The sequence below is a fragment of the Lygodium microphyllum genome, chromosome 3 (genome assembly GCF_053477565.2).
Source record: "Lygodium microphyllum isolate KBCC chromosome 3, Lygodium_microphyllum_v1.1.10, whole genome shotgun sequence".
In the NCBI taxonomy this organism is placed as follows: domain Eukaryota; kingdom Viridiplantae; phylum Streptophyta; class Polypodiopsida; order Schizaeales; family Lygodiaceae; genus Lygodium; species Lygodium microphyllum.
The window spans coordinates 158818315-158834641 of record NC_141137.1 but is presented as its reverse complement, the minus strand read 5'-3'; the positions used below and the strand labels follow the sequence as shown (position 1 = coordinate 158834641).

Below are 16327 nucleotides of genomic sequence, written 5' to 3'. Positions count from 1 at the left end.
AAGTACTTGCTACCATAATAAACTCCATGGTATGTGCTGAATCATGCAAACGAGTTTGCCTTCTAGTACGACCAACCATGGGTGCATCCAAGGGACTATCTTGCATAGTCTGCAAATACCATCTAGGTAACTGTCTAGCATCCTGACTGTGTGCAAGTTCTTGCTGAATTTCAGTTTCAGGATGATGCTGAATAATTCGATTAGTCAATGGCTGAATTTCTGCACTTTCCATAGGAGCAGCTGGCTGAACATTAGGTTCATTTTCTGAACCTCCAGCTGAATCACCAAAAGTAACGGGCAGCAGCCCTTCCAAAACATCACGGGCAGCCTGATATGTGTCCAAACCAGCTAAGGATAATTCTGATTTTTCATAAAAAACAACATCCTTGCTGACAAAAATCTTCTTTGTAACGGGATCACAGAGTCTGTAGCCTTTGCTCTCATTGCTATATCCCATAAAAATGCACTTAACAGCCTTGTTGTCCAATTTTTTTCTAAGTACTTGTGGAATATGGGCATAGGCAAGACACCCAAAGGTACGAAAGTGACCAACAGAAGGTTTACGGCTGTTCCAGGCCTCAAATGGTGTGATGGTCTTCAAGGCTTTGGTAGGGCATCTGTTCAAAATATGGCAAGCACACATGACTGCTTCCATCCAAAAACTATGAGGCAAGCTCTTTGCCTTCAGCATACATCTGGCCATCTCCATGAGTGACCGATTTTTCCTCTCTGCTACCCCATTCTGCTGTGGAGTATAAGCTGTAGTATACTGATGGACTATGCCCTTCTACTGCAAAAAAGAATTCAGCATAGAGGACATGTATTCCCCCCCTCGGTCCGAACGGAGAGTCTTAATCTTGCATCCAGACTGATTTTCAACAAGTGCACTGAAAGCCAAAAATGCATCATACACTTCTGACTTCTTTTTTAAACAGTAGACCCAGCAAAAACGTGTAAAGTCATCAATGAATGTCACAAAATAATAACAACCGCCCAATGACATGGTCTGCATAGGCCCACAAACATCTGAATGCACCAACTGCAATCTGGTTGTTGCTCTGAAAGCAACATCACGAGAAAATGAGAAATGATGCATTTTTCCCAAAATGCATCCCTCGCATAAGTGCTCAGGAGGTCTCTCCAAGAGAGGTAAGCCATCTAGCATCTGAGTACGCTGCAAAAGCATCAAGCTGCGAAAGTTTACATGCCCCAAACGAGCATGCCATAACTCCGCCTGTATCATAGCAGGAGTAAAAGTGGATGTCAAGTATGTTGATTGATCTACTGAAAGAGCATCCAACTCATATAAACCATGACACAAAGATCTTGTCAAGACCAAAGTCATGCATTCTTTTTCTCTAACCATACAACGGTCATCATCAAAGGTGACCTGCAAACCACAACGTGCCAAAGAAGAAATAGAAAGCAAATTCTTCTTGATTCCAGGCACAAACAAAGCATTCTGCAGGCGGAGAATAGAGCCATCAATGGCTGTGAGCTGAATCTTTCCAATATCACGAACAGGGTATGATGCATTATTGGCACATTGTACCGATTTCCCAACGGGAGGTGCACTAATTGAAGCAAACAAATCTCTGCGAGATGTAATATGTCTAGAAGCACCACTGTCAAAGAACCAAGTGTCAGCATCCTCTGTAGAGCTAAGTGCTCTATCGGCCCAAGAGATGTCATAACTGCAAGTGTAAAAACAATAGTCCCTGTCCACAACAAAGGACGCGGACTCACTAGCAGTGGAAGGAGTAGTAGAAACAGACATTCCTGACTCCTTCTTCTCTTTGGCAATGCACTTCTTGCACTCAGTGATATAGTGGCCGGGCTTCTTTACAATAATGATATTTTTCTTTTTTTGCTTGCGCCCCCCTTGTGTCTGATTTTGTGATGTGCCCGAAATACCAAAAATCTGTGGAGCATTTTTCACCTTGCTGTTTTTGCCTTTCTGTCTTGCCACAAAAGCCTGCTCAGAGACTATTGCATCCACACCACTATTTTTCCATGTTTGCTCCTCCTCGAGAAGCAAACTAACCAGCTGAATAAAAGTTAGTGGGTGCTTAGCAATCCTCATGGTGAGGTTCAATGCAGTATGAAAAGACAAGTACGTAGGAGGTAAGGAATTCAAGGTGGTGGATATCAACTGTGTATCCGAAAAATACTCATCTACATTCATGAGCTGCTCCCTCAAGTCCTGAATCTTATTTAAGTGATCCTGCATAGAATCACCTTCATGCATTTTCAGAGTTTCCAACTCTTTTTTTAAGAAAGAGATCCGAGTCTCATTCTCTCCTGCAAACATATGCTCCAAAGTCAGCCATGTATCTCGTGAAGAAGATGCCGAACGGATATGAGGTGTGATGGACCGCTGAACTGCCAGAGCAATCAGCGACAAGGCCTGTGCATCACGTGTATCCCAAGCTTTTTGAGCTGCAGTTCTTGGAGGAAGTGGCTGAGGTGGAGCAGGCTGAGGTCCCCGTTGTCCACGTGCGCCATGGGGAGGAGGAGTAACGGGAGCTACAACTTCCAGTCAAGTTTCCTGTCCACTGACATAATCCCATAAATTCTTGGCCACTAATACATTCTTCATCATGAATGACCAAAGCGAATAGTTGTTTCCGTCCAATCTGTCTTCCTTGGATACATACGTAAAGACATCACCTCCCTGATTTGCCATGATGACAAATTTCCAAAGACAAAATGAGCAATATCAAAGCAGTATGAACTGGAAACCTGCAAATTTCCAGAAATTGCAGCAAACACGTTTCTGCAATTGATGTGCAAGGGCGTACTCTGTCAGAAAACTGTCTTTTAATGCACGCTTCCCAAGGTGCAAACAGTGCATTGCAACACTGTTATCTCAAAATTCCCAAAATTTTTGCCAAAATTTCTATCAAAACAGTCTTTCTGTGACTGTATCAGCAGTTCAAATGCAACTGTCCACAAAATACACAAAAGCCCCAAAATTTCTGATAATCCAGTCTAGAAATTTGCATGAAATTTATCCCCCACCTGTTCTGTGCTTGCCGCGTATGAACCTCCTCTTCCAGAGCTGTGTTTTGGGCTGAAATTAAAAAAAATTTGTTTAAAAATGTACCTGACATGGAGCAGGCTGACGAGTAGAGTGGCGTGTGCTGGTCAGACGGGCGGGCGGACAGTCGTGTGCAGAGGTTGACTCGTAGGACTGTCGCGAGCTGATGTGGAGGTGTTAAACGGCGGGCAAGACAGTCTTGTGGCAGGTCGTTTGGCGGGCAGACTGGCTGACGTCTGACGGATAGGACGACGGGCAAACAGTTGAGCGTGTTGTGAGGCAGGTCGTCGGGTGGGCGGCCGAGCTGACGTGGACTGCAGCAACGAATAGCGCGTTGGCATACGTCGGCTCTTGCTGCTGCTGACGTGACAGATGCGAGCTGATTGTGTGCTGGCGGACTGCAGCGTCAGACTCTGTGCGCCGGCGGACGAGCAGGCTGATGTGTGCTGCTGGCAGGTGGAGCTGACGTTGACTCTGTCAGACGAGACTGACGTTGCGCTGGAGACAGGTTGCGTGGAGCTGTGCGCCGGTGGCCTGTAGCAAAACTGGCGTGGGCTGCAGATTGCAGACTTGCACACTGCAAGCAGAAGCTAAGTTCAGAGCTGTGCTCTGATACCAAATGTGAGATGGGAGGATCGAGGTACAGCTGGGATTCAGTAGACAGTGTGAGAGTGAGAGACAGAGTTGAAGCACGACACCCAAGAGAATTAGACTGAATGAGTGTAACCTGAAAGTACAAAGTACAACCCTTAAACCTTAGGGTTGTAGAGGGTGTTCACACCCGACACACACTAAGTGCCCAAATGTGTGTAACATAAGCACATGAGTACATACGACAATAAAACCATAAGTCTGGGGGAAAAAACCTCTCCTACCGAGAGTAAAAAGTGCCCCAATGTCCTACTGATCACCGACACTCCCACATGAGCGTAGGCGTAAGTAAGGCGTGAGTCAAATACCCAACAGAGTCTCCTACCAACCATCCGACTCAAAATGCACTATGTAATTAGTTGTAAACAGTGATGCAAATGAAGCTTGAGGTGCAAGCCAGGTAGATTTTCTAGGGCTCTCTAGAGTGGAATCCATCGGAAGGATCTCGAATCCCGTATTGTTTATTGGTACTAGCGAGGTAATAGGTCTCATGGAGGGGGCGTGGGAGCTAAAGAATTTGCTGAAAGATAAGGTGCAGGCAATAGACCCAGCTCAGAAGGCACTATCTCCGATGGAATAATCTCACAAAATGGTGCAAAGTTGGGTGTAGAAGATTGCATAATATCGCTTTCATAAAAAATTCTCTCTCCTAATAATCATATTTTTTGTGTGAGGATTGAATAAACAATAGGGCTTCACTTCGAAGGAGTAACCTACAAAAATTAGAAAATTAGCTCAGGGAGTGAGATTTCCTTTCTTATCATCAGGTGTATGTGTGTGTACCCATGACTCTTGAAGACTCTAAAGAGAAAATGCCACGCCGAGAGCTAGAAAATGCTTCATATGGAGTCCTTTGAGAGACAGCCGTAGTTGGGAGGATGTACGCTGAAGTGTTAGCAAGCTCAACTCAAAGGTGCTGAGGGAGCTCTACTTTGAATAGCGTAGAGCATTCCATGTTCATGATGGTTTGGTTCCTACGCTCTACGACTCCATTTTGAGAGGGGGAGTTGGTAGAGGCAAGCTCGCGAGAGATGCCATGGTCTTATAGAAACTCAAAAAACTCATGGGGGGTAAACTTGCCACCACTGTCAGTTTTCATGCATCCTACACAACAACTAGTCTGGTTATGAACTAGCAACATCCAAGCAGAGAAATAGGTAAATGCGTCAAACTTATGGTTGAGAAAGTACACAAGTATCTAGAAGGATCATCCACTATCAAAAAGTATATTGCACCTTTCAAGGTGGCAATACTTCTTTTTCACAACAATATATCAATGTCTACAGCAATATCTACCCACATTTCACACAAGACTTCAAGTCTTTATGTCACATGATTGAATTCATGAAGTTTGAAGTTGAACATGTTACAACTTGTATCAAACATAATCACTACACAATTGAAGAACATAAAATACTTATTATTGACTTAGCACTTATATGTTAAGGCCCAAAACAACAAAATGTTGAAGCTTAAGTCTCAGTTTTCAAAACAACAAGATGAATTATGAGTCATGGTTATGACTCATGAATCATTTGAAGACTAATACGAACCAAGACACATAATAGTACTAGGTAAAATCAAGATACATATATCTATGCAGACTCCACTACTAAGTGTCAATATCAATGATCATGTAATCAAAGAGCTATAGTCTATGTGCAACGTTACGTGTGCATTTGTGCCACCTGCCATCATATAATGATGGAAAATGGAATCTGGATGATGGATTATTGCACTATGACACATCACACATGCTAGACTCCACATTATTTGAGGATCTGGGCACCATCTCCTCATCCAAGGACTCCCTCCCTAATTGAGACGGTGATGAAGTAGCCTCTACCTCAACCATTGACTCATTCTCTAACTCTAGCTTTGTGTCTGGCCTTCTTAATAACGCAAATGTTTGTGTGACTGCTTTCATCCTCTATACATGGCTTTACGGAAGAGAAATAGGCATGCAAAAATATGCAATGATAGTGTAATCAGAAGGCTAGAATTGAAAGATAAGAACTAAAATACATTTCCAATCAGCCAAAAACGGAAACATAGGGGGGTAAAGTTCAAGGCCTCTTCCTCCTAAATAAAAGTTCTTTTTTTACCCATCAATCCACCCACCCCACACCACCCACGGATCCACATTCCCCCACCCCTTTTTGCCCATTTCATAGTGAAAAAACAATACATTTGACTTCAGGAGTCCTTTCGATGGCCTAGGGTGTGAAGACTATCCAACCCACCAAGAAAAGAAGGGTTGTGCTAGAAGTGCGATTTGAAGTTTTAGAAACGTTCTTAAAATGACAACAATGATACGAAACACTGTTTTGGAGTACTATGCCTTGGTGGTTAGCTCAGAAAGAAACTGGTTTCTATAGTACATGCCAATAGGTTGTGCCTCACCGCAAGCCATAGTTGTACTTGTACGTTGTACAGTATTGATCGTACGGCACATTACCATATGTATTCATAAAATACCATACCAAAAAACTGTCCTTGTTTGGCTGTTGCGTTTGTTGTGTCTCCCTTCATTCCGCCTGCATGTATGTCATGCATGGCATTTTTGGGGGGTGGGAAGCCTTGGACACCTTAGCTCACCCCCTTTTCCAGCTATACACTCCTCCCCCAGCCCCGCTTGGATTCCATCCAACTAGTAGCCCCTTGGATTTCATCCAACTAGTATCCATGTTTTACTCTTGACTCCTCTTTGACTATTTGACTCTTCTCTCATCTACAAGAGGTGCTCCTCTCCTCCATGCTTCCATACCAATTCATCAAGCATTTGCTATTCTCATCTACCTCTCTTGGATCTTGAATCGATTTGTGATTTGTGAAGCTCTAGCCTCTCACTCTCTCCTCTTTCTTGCACCCTATCAAGGCTCAAGGCTTAAGCCTCTCCCATTCCCTGTCTCATGTTCATCCCACTCATTCCATAAAGTGGATACCACTATCTGACCGCACCTCATAAAGGCTCCACTCCTTGAGCTCCCTCCAGAAACATAGGAGTCCAGTAGCCATGTCTTCCCCTGAAGACCCACCACCCGAATCCTTCTCCACGAAAGGGCAGCTATCCCCTCATCTTGCTGCCCTTTGTCAAGGGCCAAATGCCCCCCCTCCTGAATGGTGAAGAAAATCCCCTGCGAGGCGCCGCCCACTCTATATGCCACTTGTAGGGGAATGCGTACTGGTAAAAACCTAGCGGCCCATACCTCCTCGAGCTCTATTGGCTCTCGTATCAGGGGAGCAAGCCACTCGAGAGGTATCGTTGTGTCTATCTCCCTTCTCCTAAACTCCACTCCTCTCTGGCAGCTTGATATACGCTGCAACACCTCCTCATCTGCCATCTTGTACACCTCCCTCGAAGTCCTGATGGTACAAGCCAGGCTGGCCGCCCAACCAGCCCACTGGATGTGGGGGCGCTTGCGAATCTGTGCCCCTTTCGAATCTTTGACCTAGGGATTCCAGATCACCGGGTGACGGTCTATCTCCTCTTGGCAACCTGGGGGGCTTTGGACTAGGGCCTTACGAAGGCCTTGCCAGACGCGGAGTAAGCTGCGTAGAAAGGCTGATCTGGGTTGACGTGAAGATCCATCTCAGGAACGGCCTCCACTCCCCGCCAAGTCTCGGTCTACAATCCTGAAGACCCTCTTGTAATAAGACTTTCCAGGTCTGCCCGCCTGGTGTGAGGCCGCAGATAACTAGCTTACCCAAGAGAGCCATACTCTGATACTCTCGGTCTATAATCCTAAGCCCTCCCTCTAACCAATGCCATATGATGGTCGCCCACGCCACCTTGGCCCTAGAATTCCTGGAGCCATTTGACCTTGACCAAAGGAAATTCCGCACCAGGCGGTGAAGCTACACTATGTAGGATGAGGAGAAACACCAATACGAGGTGACGTACCAGGCCGTCTTTAGGAGGACCTAGTTGACCACCAAGGCTCGGTCAGCCAGTGAGAGGCGAGCCGTGCTCTAGTAGGTCAGCCTCCTCCAAATAGAATCAAGGCAAGAAGAAACTGCAGGGCGGGAGTGATGTCGAGTCCCACCTGGAACCCTAGGTATGGGATTGTTTGCCCTCTGCTCACCTGTCTAAATCCAAACCTGGGGGAAACCCAACCTCACCATGGTGCCCTCTAGGAAATCCCAGTCCACCCTGTCATAAGCTTTCTTGAAATCCAAGAGTAGTACGGCCAGTCTCTGCCAATTGTATTGAGCCCACTTTGTCACCTCAAAGAAGGCAAATACATTGTCTAGGATGCTCCTATCTTGGACATAGCCTGTTTGTGTGTCATGGATGATGTCTGGAAGCACGGGGCGTAGTCGTCTACCTATCATCTTTGCCAGTGCCTTATAGGCCACTGACAATAAGGTGATCGGTCTGCATTGGGAAAGCTCCAACCGGGCCCTCCCTTTTGTGAGAAGATTGATAAGGCCTACCAAAAGATTCCTTGGCATCTGTCTTGAAGTGAAAATGTCCTGGAAGGCCATCAGTAGCGGGTCCTTCACCACTTCCTAGTAGGTAGTGAAGAAGGCCTTAGAGAGGCCGTCCTCTCTCGGGCATTTTTGCCCATCTCTTGTGTATGGAAAGCCTTCTCTAGTTCCTTCTGTGTGAAGGGGGACTAGGAGGGAGCGTCCCATCTCCTCTATGACGAGGGACGGGATGTGATCCCAGACCTGCTATCTACATCGCTATCCTCTAGCTGAGGCTGTCTCCCACTGGAAAAGGTGTTTGTAGTAGTCAGTGGCAATCTCCATCACCACGTCCTGGGCTAGAACGAGTCTTCCCAAAATCTGATCTCGAAGGCTGCGTATCTGCTCTATTGTGGTGTGAGGCTGGTGCACTTGGAAGAATTCCTTGCACATCGTGTCCCCCTTCTGCGTCTAGAAGGCTGCTGAGGTGCAGAAAGAGAACTCTGAACACTTGTCCTCTAGGCCAGCAATGGTTGCTCGCGTGTGCACCTCCTGCGTGTGGAGGGTGGGATCCCCTGGTGCCTCCTGTAATAATTTTTGCGTGGCTGGGAGGTCTCGCCGGAGTGCGCTCTCCTCCTCCCAACACTGCTGCCTGGCCTGTATGGCTGTAGCTTGGCAGATTTCGCTTGCCTCGGCTAGGACCTCTGCAACCTCCTCTGTGATTTGGTCCCTTTTGCCCCACTCCCTGGTCCAAATCAGCTCTATCTTTCTCGTCTCCTCCTCCCTCCTATAGATTGAGCCAGGGATCCGATAGGATCATGTGTATAGGGCAGACACTGGGGGATCAAGTGTCAGGAGAACCGGGCAATGATCAGATAACGTGGTGCTTGCCAATTGCTCAATCTGGCCTCAACGAGAACCTCCTCACTCTGCCACATAAAACCTGTCCAACCGTTTCAGCAGGACTCCACCTAGCCGCCTGTATCCCCAAGAGAAGTCCAGTGACCTCTCCCTCCTATGGAAGGCAGGGTCTCTCTAGGTATCGCGTGCTCTGACTGCTAGTAGAAGGACCTCCCATGCCTCTTGCTTCTCCCCCATCATGCGCTGGTAGATTCTGCCTCTGCCCTGTTGGTCCTCCAGAGCCTTCAAGTTGTAAGGAGCTAGGATGCTATGCGGACAAGGGAGGGTATGTGGCTTTTGCTTCTCCCACTTCTTGGAGGAAAGAGTCCCTTTTGAAGCCTTTATTTTAGTGGCAAAACTTTGGATATGCATTGGAGACCCTTTAGCCCAAATGAGGGTCCTAGGATTGCTCTTCGGGTGCATGTAAGAGAAACTGGAGTGTCTATTCTCTCATTCACACAAAGATTGGCAGTTGGCTTACCAAACCACAATTAGAGCAACTAGTTTACTGCCATACTAACTTACACATGATGAGGGCTATGGTGAGTATGGGTGGTTTAAAGTAGGTAAACACTTAATCATAAAATTTAGAATTTGTTGTTTTAAACTTTGAAGTTTATACTTTACAATTTACACTTTAGCATCTACAATCTTATGTGCATTGTATAGGTGAATTTTGATACATTCAAGTTGACAGGCAACCCTCTTCCAAGTGTACATCAAGAGGTGGAGGATATGATTTTTGTAGAGCTCAATAGAGAGCTTATAGCAGCAGTAGATACTCATGACACTTACAGCCAGTGTGCTTGTGGGCGAGGAGTTTGAGTAGCTGGTAGCAAGGGCATGGTCATTCGGCACCATGCAACACTGAGGAGGGGTGGTTTAAGTGGCTTGCAGACTTATGTAAGGTGGAGCTCTAGTAGCTCACATCCCATGCCTTATGACATTCCCCCCTTGTGTACACAGCTGTCACCTAGGGAGGCATCATTGATGATGATGGTAACCTCATTAGTGAGGATAAGTATGAGAGAGTCTCATCATCCAATGCCAAGGAGTCATCTTCAGACTCTTGATGAGCACTCAGATGGTTCTAATGATGATGATGATGATAGTGATGCCTCATCATAGGTTGATAGGTGTCTCTCTTTTTTGTATCTACTATCATTGCATCCACTTGCATGGTACCACTATAGTGCATCATCCATGGTAACTTGTAGATGTGGATGAGAAGAAAAATACCTCTACGAAGACGATTTGAGCCTATGTAGACCAATTTGACATGCCCTTTGGTATTGAGAATGATGTAGACTATGATAGTTGACTGGTGGCAGTGTGGGGCTGACCTCGCCACTACCCCTAGTGAGGGTTTCCAGCACCTTGTCTCCCTTGCTAGGGATTGCTCGACCAAGTGGTGGGAGTCTGATTCTTAGCTTTTGGTGTTGTGCCTTGTGCCTTTGATTGATACTCATCCTTAAAGTGGCTAGACTTCTGACAATGCTAACAATACCTATTCTTTTCAGATACACTCTGCCACCCACGTTTAAGAGAAGACTGGGGGTTCCCTTCAATCTCACTAGCTTGGTTTTGATTTTGATTTGAGTTTTCATTTTGTTTGCTCTTGAAGTCACTTCTGAGAAGAAGCAACGAGAGTCCTCTTTGTAGAAGTCATACCATAAAACTGATGGAACAATCAAGTATAATGCAATAGGTAATACTCAAATTCATATAGGTGGGCATGGTGGGATGTGAGATCACCTGTTGCACAAAATGGAAGTATTTTCACGATAGCTTAATAAGGAACAAGATGACTTGATCATCCGAGAACTTAGGAGCCCTTGTGGTAGAGAACTCCGCAAGAAGTCATTGATATTGAGCCAATTTGACTTTCAAAAGTTTTGAAGCTTATGGTTAACATTTATGTGATGGATCCTATCTCGAGCTGAGTCAAGTGTGTCCAATGCTCTAACACTAGATCAAAGTGCTGAAGCTAAGAATGAAACTTGGGCAATAGGCCCTGCAGTAGCTCAACAATAGCGGAGGCATTTCAAGCTTTCCATGAGTGGATGACCTCATATGGAACATTTGTAGGATCGGGTTGGGGTTTCAAATCATAAAATATCTCATAGGTTATAGGAGTCAAGGACATGTCTCATCAGATTGGACCAAGTAGTGACGTTTAACCCATTAAAACGAGTCTTGTCAGTAAAGGCATGTTTGCTTGATGAGGAAAAACCATGAGGTATTTGATAGGTGGGATAAGATGGATAAGGTGGATAAGGAGGAGGGGGTGGATGGGTAAAACAAGAGAAAAAAGAGGAGGTGGGCAAGCAGAAATAGATTGGAAGCACCGAGACACGTGGACCCTGTTCAAATATTGACTTGGGTACAACAAAATGACCAAGAGGTCCACTAGGTAATGCCATGGAGACAAACTATGGAACCAACTAATCGAGACTAAGTAATTATTGGGTGGCACTTTTGGGCTTAAAAAATCCCGAAAGTATGTAGGCGATGGGATCACTACTCAGTGTACTAGTCATTGTGACATGTATGTAGATGAGTATGAGTTTCACCCGAGCATTGATACTATACTTTTGCATGAGTTTATGATCAGTTCGGCATGAGTTTTTGCCTTAGTTTGAGAAAAAAATGCTGATTAGTTTCAGCTCAGTTTTTTATCAGTTTGAGAACCATTTATTGTCACTTTTGGGATTGGTTTTGCATGAGTCTTTGCACTAGTTATTGATCAATTTTTGCAATCAGCTTGTGATCTGTTTGGGATTACATTTGCACTAGTTTGTGATCAGTTTATGTTTAGTTTTCAATGGTTTACAAGCATGTTAGTAAATATCATTGATAGATTCGACCATGCTTTACGCTGAATTAATACTTTTGTATGGTTGATAGTCAAAACAATTGAGAAACATGAGTTATGGATGCATCCAATGGGTTTCTAGTAACAATTCTGGATTGATTTTCAGTTTTATGTTATGTTTATGCTGGTTGGAAATTCTCAGAAAGGTTTGGGGCATATGGCATGGTTGGACAACAGTGGCCAATTTGTGACTATGATGCCTTATGGAAATTCCAATGCAGTATGCTTTTCCTTTGGCACAATGCAGTGCAATCGAGGACAATTATGGGGATTTCACGGGGGAGGTAGTGTCACGACCCAAGGGCAGTGGTTTGGCCAATAAGTATCAATGGTGACACGAGGGACTAGCATTAATTAATTAATTAATGTCAATCTAAGAGTCAACAAAGGTTGAGGACCACCCTAGGTTGCAAATGGCCTAGCCAATTTAATTATGGATGGACACATTTAATTTTGGACAAGGCCAGAAGGGTTGAAATAACTTTTCAAGATAATTTAATTTTGAAAATTAATTAAATGATTGGATAATGCTGAAAAATGGGTTTAAAAGGCTCCTACTTGGCAAAATTGCCCATACAAACTAAAAAAATATTTTTGAGGGCTAGGTCTCAACCATTCAGTCAGTTTACAGCTTGGGAGAGGGGGAGAGAGAGTTGTTGGTTAACTTTCTGATTAGAGAATAACAATTTGCTACAGAAGATAGCCATCTAGGGGCCTCAACAAGTAGGGGACAATAGGGAGTTACATTTTAGGGGCTAGCAATAGCATTGCTGAGTAGGTGACAGCATGTTGGAGGTGTTTGACAGTAGGGATGACTACATTAAATGAAGGCTAGAGTAGGCAATAGGCTGAATTTGGGGTTTTCTCGCGAAGAAAATCAGATCTCTCTCTCATCTTGGCTTTCTCTCACCTTCTTCAACCCATTCTCAAGAGATCTCAGTATTTCTCAACAATTTTGAGCAGATCTTGGCTAAATTTGGTAGTCAGTAAAAAGATCTTTGCTATAAGCCCTAAATTTTTGTAGAAATTAGGGTTTGACAGCCACCTTGAGACACATGCCAATTAGTAAAGGTATGATACACTGAATTTAGCACGTGAAATTTTTATAATTGTCAGGGAATTTAGATGTCAGCCCATTCATTGTAATTTGGGGTAGCATTTGGCCAGTTGGTGGTTCCTTTTGCCTGGATGAAAATCAAGGGGCAATTGGCCCGAATTGATTGTTGATTGTTGCTATAACAAAGAGGCTTTTTGGAATAGCTAAGGAGATTGTAAATCTTAGCTTGTACTCGTTTCATTAGCAATAAAGTTAATCAAATACTAAAAGGGGCATCAATTTTTGGGGCCAATAGGGTGTCCAATGTTTGAGTTTTTCAAGGTAATTTGTGCATTTGAAGTTATGTTCATTTGCTGATTGTTGTAATTAAGTGCTTGATTAGGAAATTACCACCCTTTCCAAGAAGGAAGGTTGGTTTCAACTTACTTGAGTTGTTGCGCTAAACATACCATACACACAAAAGGAAGCTCACTCAAGAACACAAGAAGAGAGATGGAGGTTAAAACATTTTCTTGTTGGTTACTTCTTCTTTCACACACAATACAATGTACACAATGTATAGATGAGATGCAACATAAAGGAAAGTGGCCTATTAAGTCAAACAGTGTATAACTCATTATACTAATCGACTAGCGCTATAACTATGCCAACTATAGGTAGATGCAACAAACTAAATATAATAGGTGATAAGTCAATGGCTATGTGAGGATCATAATGACCACTGACATGCTAAGTGTAGATGTGTGGTCCATCATCAATGTCCGCACACGTTGAGCTTGCCATCTCAACATAAATAGTGATGGACAACTTTGGGTGAGATGTCCTCTACGAATGGGGTGTGGGCAATGAAGCTTTGGCACTTGCAAACTGCAAAAACGAGATTGGCTGAATGGGAGGGTAAGTTGTCTATTTATAGAAAGTTTGGGGCCTCCCAAATTAGGGTTTACATGCTAACATTGAAACTCTCTCCAATTGCTCCTACGTTAAAAGAATGGTTAGCATTCATTAATTAAGTTGAGTTTTGGGGCTGTTTAATGAACGCTAATGATAATTTAGCTCAACAAGTAGAGGGGTACATGGACATATATTTCATGAGAGAGCATAGTGATGCTAGGGGGAACAAGATTGGTAAGGAGAAACTATGTCAAGTGGAAAACTAATTTGGCAAGTCCTAGAGAGTCCAAAGTTCCTCTTTGGTAAATGTTTTACTCAAATTTCGAATGCTTTTTGGTTAATGAGTTTTTTTATGCAACGTCTAGAAAGAACAGCTAGCTTGAAGCACAAGTGTAAATGTGGACTTTGAGGTGCCGAATAGTTAGCCTTGACCTTTGCCTAAAACAGCTCTCCATATACTGATGTGCTTGAGGGGGTGTCCGAAAGTACAAAAGGTAGTGAGGTTCCTAACAAACAACTTTAGCTACAAACAATGATTACATGGACTTAAACAAGGGATCATGACCAACAGTTGCTCCTACGTTGCAGAAGGGTACACATACTGCTGAAGCGGTGGAGAAAGAAATAAGATAAAAAAAAGAGCAAGATGAATTCAAGCTACTTTTCCCTATAATTTGCTCCAATAATCACAGCCACTGGGGCTATTCTCGCCTCATTTCCAGTTTCTAGCAAAAAGGCTAGCCTCTACCATCAGACTATAGAGCTGGAAACTCAAACATCAGTAGCTAGAGGAGAGATGGTATGATGTAGATAGGCAATTAGGTATGCTGAATAGAAACAAGAACAGTGATACTCTGCACTCACTGTTATAGCCATAGTTTGAATAAGAAACAGAGAGCAACAACAGCACACAAATCAATCCGACTTGTTGCAGGCAATTGGGAAAGTATACAAGCAGGAAAATATTCAATGAGGTTTTCCTTTGACTAGTGAAAACAATCCTTTTATATAGCTATGCCTATGGTCTAACTTTCCCACCTTCTTAGATTTTGTTCACATCACCTGACTTGTAAACCTACAGATGGTATTTCTGACTTTGGGTCTTCAGTGGTTAAACAATACCTGCTGTCAAACTGCCTCAGAATCCCTATGATATATGCCCATGCACCATAGTTCTGGCAAAGGCTACTGCAATCTTTCTCAAGCATTCAGTCCTTCTCATTAGTTTTGCAGTATGATGTATCTGTCATTGTTTATTGTGCTTATGGTTCTTGTACGGTGTCCCAATTATTGTTAAATATTCAGAACAATGGGTGGCGCCCCGAAGCCACCACCAAAGGGGTCCCCCCTGTGAGATTTTTTTTCTTGTGTTCATTTGTTATTCCCAAAGAAGAGGGATTTTTTTAAACACTTATTAGGATATGTTAAAGTGTGATTCTATTTATTGTATTACAAACTTTGCATGAACTCTCCGTTTCCCCAACACGAGCGATTTTGTGCTGCATTCAGGGGTGTAACTGACAACTACATATTGTGTTGCAAACCAGGCTGGTAAATGTTAGTTCTGTGTCTCCTGGTCAAACGGATGTTTTTTTAGCTTACCAGTTTAGCTTTTGCAAATGCAGTGTGGCTATCCATCCAAAGAAACCAGTGGTAGTCACTGCCTCAGATGATGCTACTTGGAAAATGTGGGGTCTTCCAGACGGTGATTTAATAATGACAGGTGATGGTCATAAGGAGTGGGTTGCAGGCCTTGACTTTCATCCAAGGTAAAAATAACATGTTTCGGAATCCTACAATCAAGTCATGTGAGCATTCAATATTTTTCACAATCATCTTCAGGTTAAGGGAACATACAACATATGCCTGTCAATATGATAGTGAGTTCTAGCATTTAGTTATGGGGTCTGGGTAAAAATCACTTCATCACGTATGCTCAGTGATCTATTTTGACACATGCTGAAGCTATTTAACATTCCAATTACTTGCAAATAGAGGCATGCAATTGGCATCTTCTTCTGGAGACTGCACTGTGAAAGTCTGGAGTTTTGAAAAAGCACGTTGTGTTCATACTTTTGCAGACCACACACAGGTGTGTGTTATTGAACCTGTTGAAAAGATTGACTTATTTGAAAGTTTTCTTTGTGCTCTAATAGCACTTGCATTCAGGTGCCCTAATTCGTTATGCATAACAATATGTGAGCTCGAGCTAATTATGAAAAGCAATTTGATTATATTTATATTGTGAAAACCATTGATAGGACAAAGCCTTGGTGCATAAATGTATCTTGCTTTGTTGGCAACAGATGCCTTTTCTGTCCATCAACTGTTCAAAGTCGTAGGCATGAAAGCCAGATTTTGTTCATTGTGGTCTGTTAGGATGTTGAACTTGATGTATTGTCAGAGTTTTTGAACTTGAAAACGGTTGAAGTGGTATTCAAGATTTTCTATATTTGCCTCACATTGCACATAGGCAGGTTGGCATATTTGGCTTATATTT

The 16327-nt window shown here is 43.5% G+C and overlaps 1 protein-coding gene across 2 annotated transcripts in view; it reads left to right on the top strand.

Annotated features, from left to right (window-relative positions):
• LOC148039084 (flagellar WD repeat-containing protein Pf20-like) overlaps positions 1-16327 on the top strand; it is a 232084-nt gene that overhangs the window by 116442 nt on the left and 99315 nt on the right. For both annotated transcript variants that reach the window (XM_087674970.1, XM_087674971.1), the window contains 2 exons: positions 15453-15596; positions 15823-15919. In XM_087674970.1, the coding sequence (XP_087531096.1) occupies positions 15453-15596; positions 15823-15919 (241 nt within the window). The remainder of the gene's footprint in view (positions 1-15452; positions 15597-15822; positions 15920-16327) is intronic.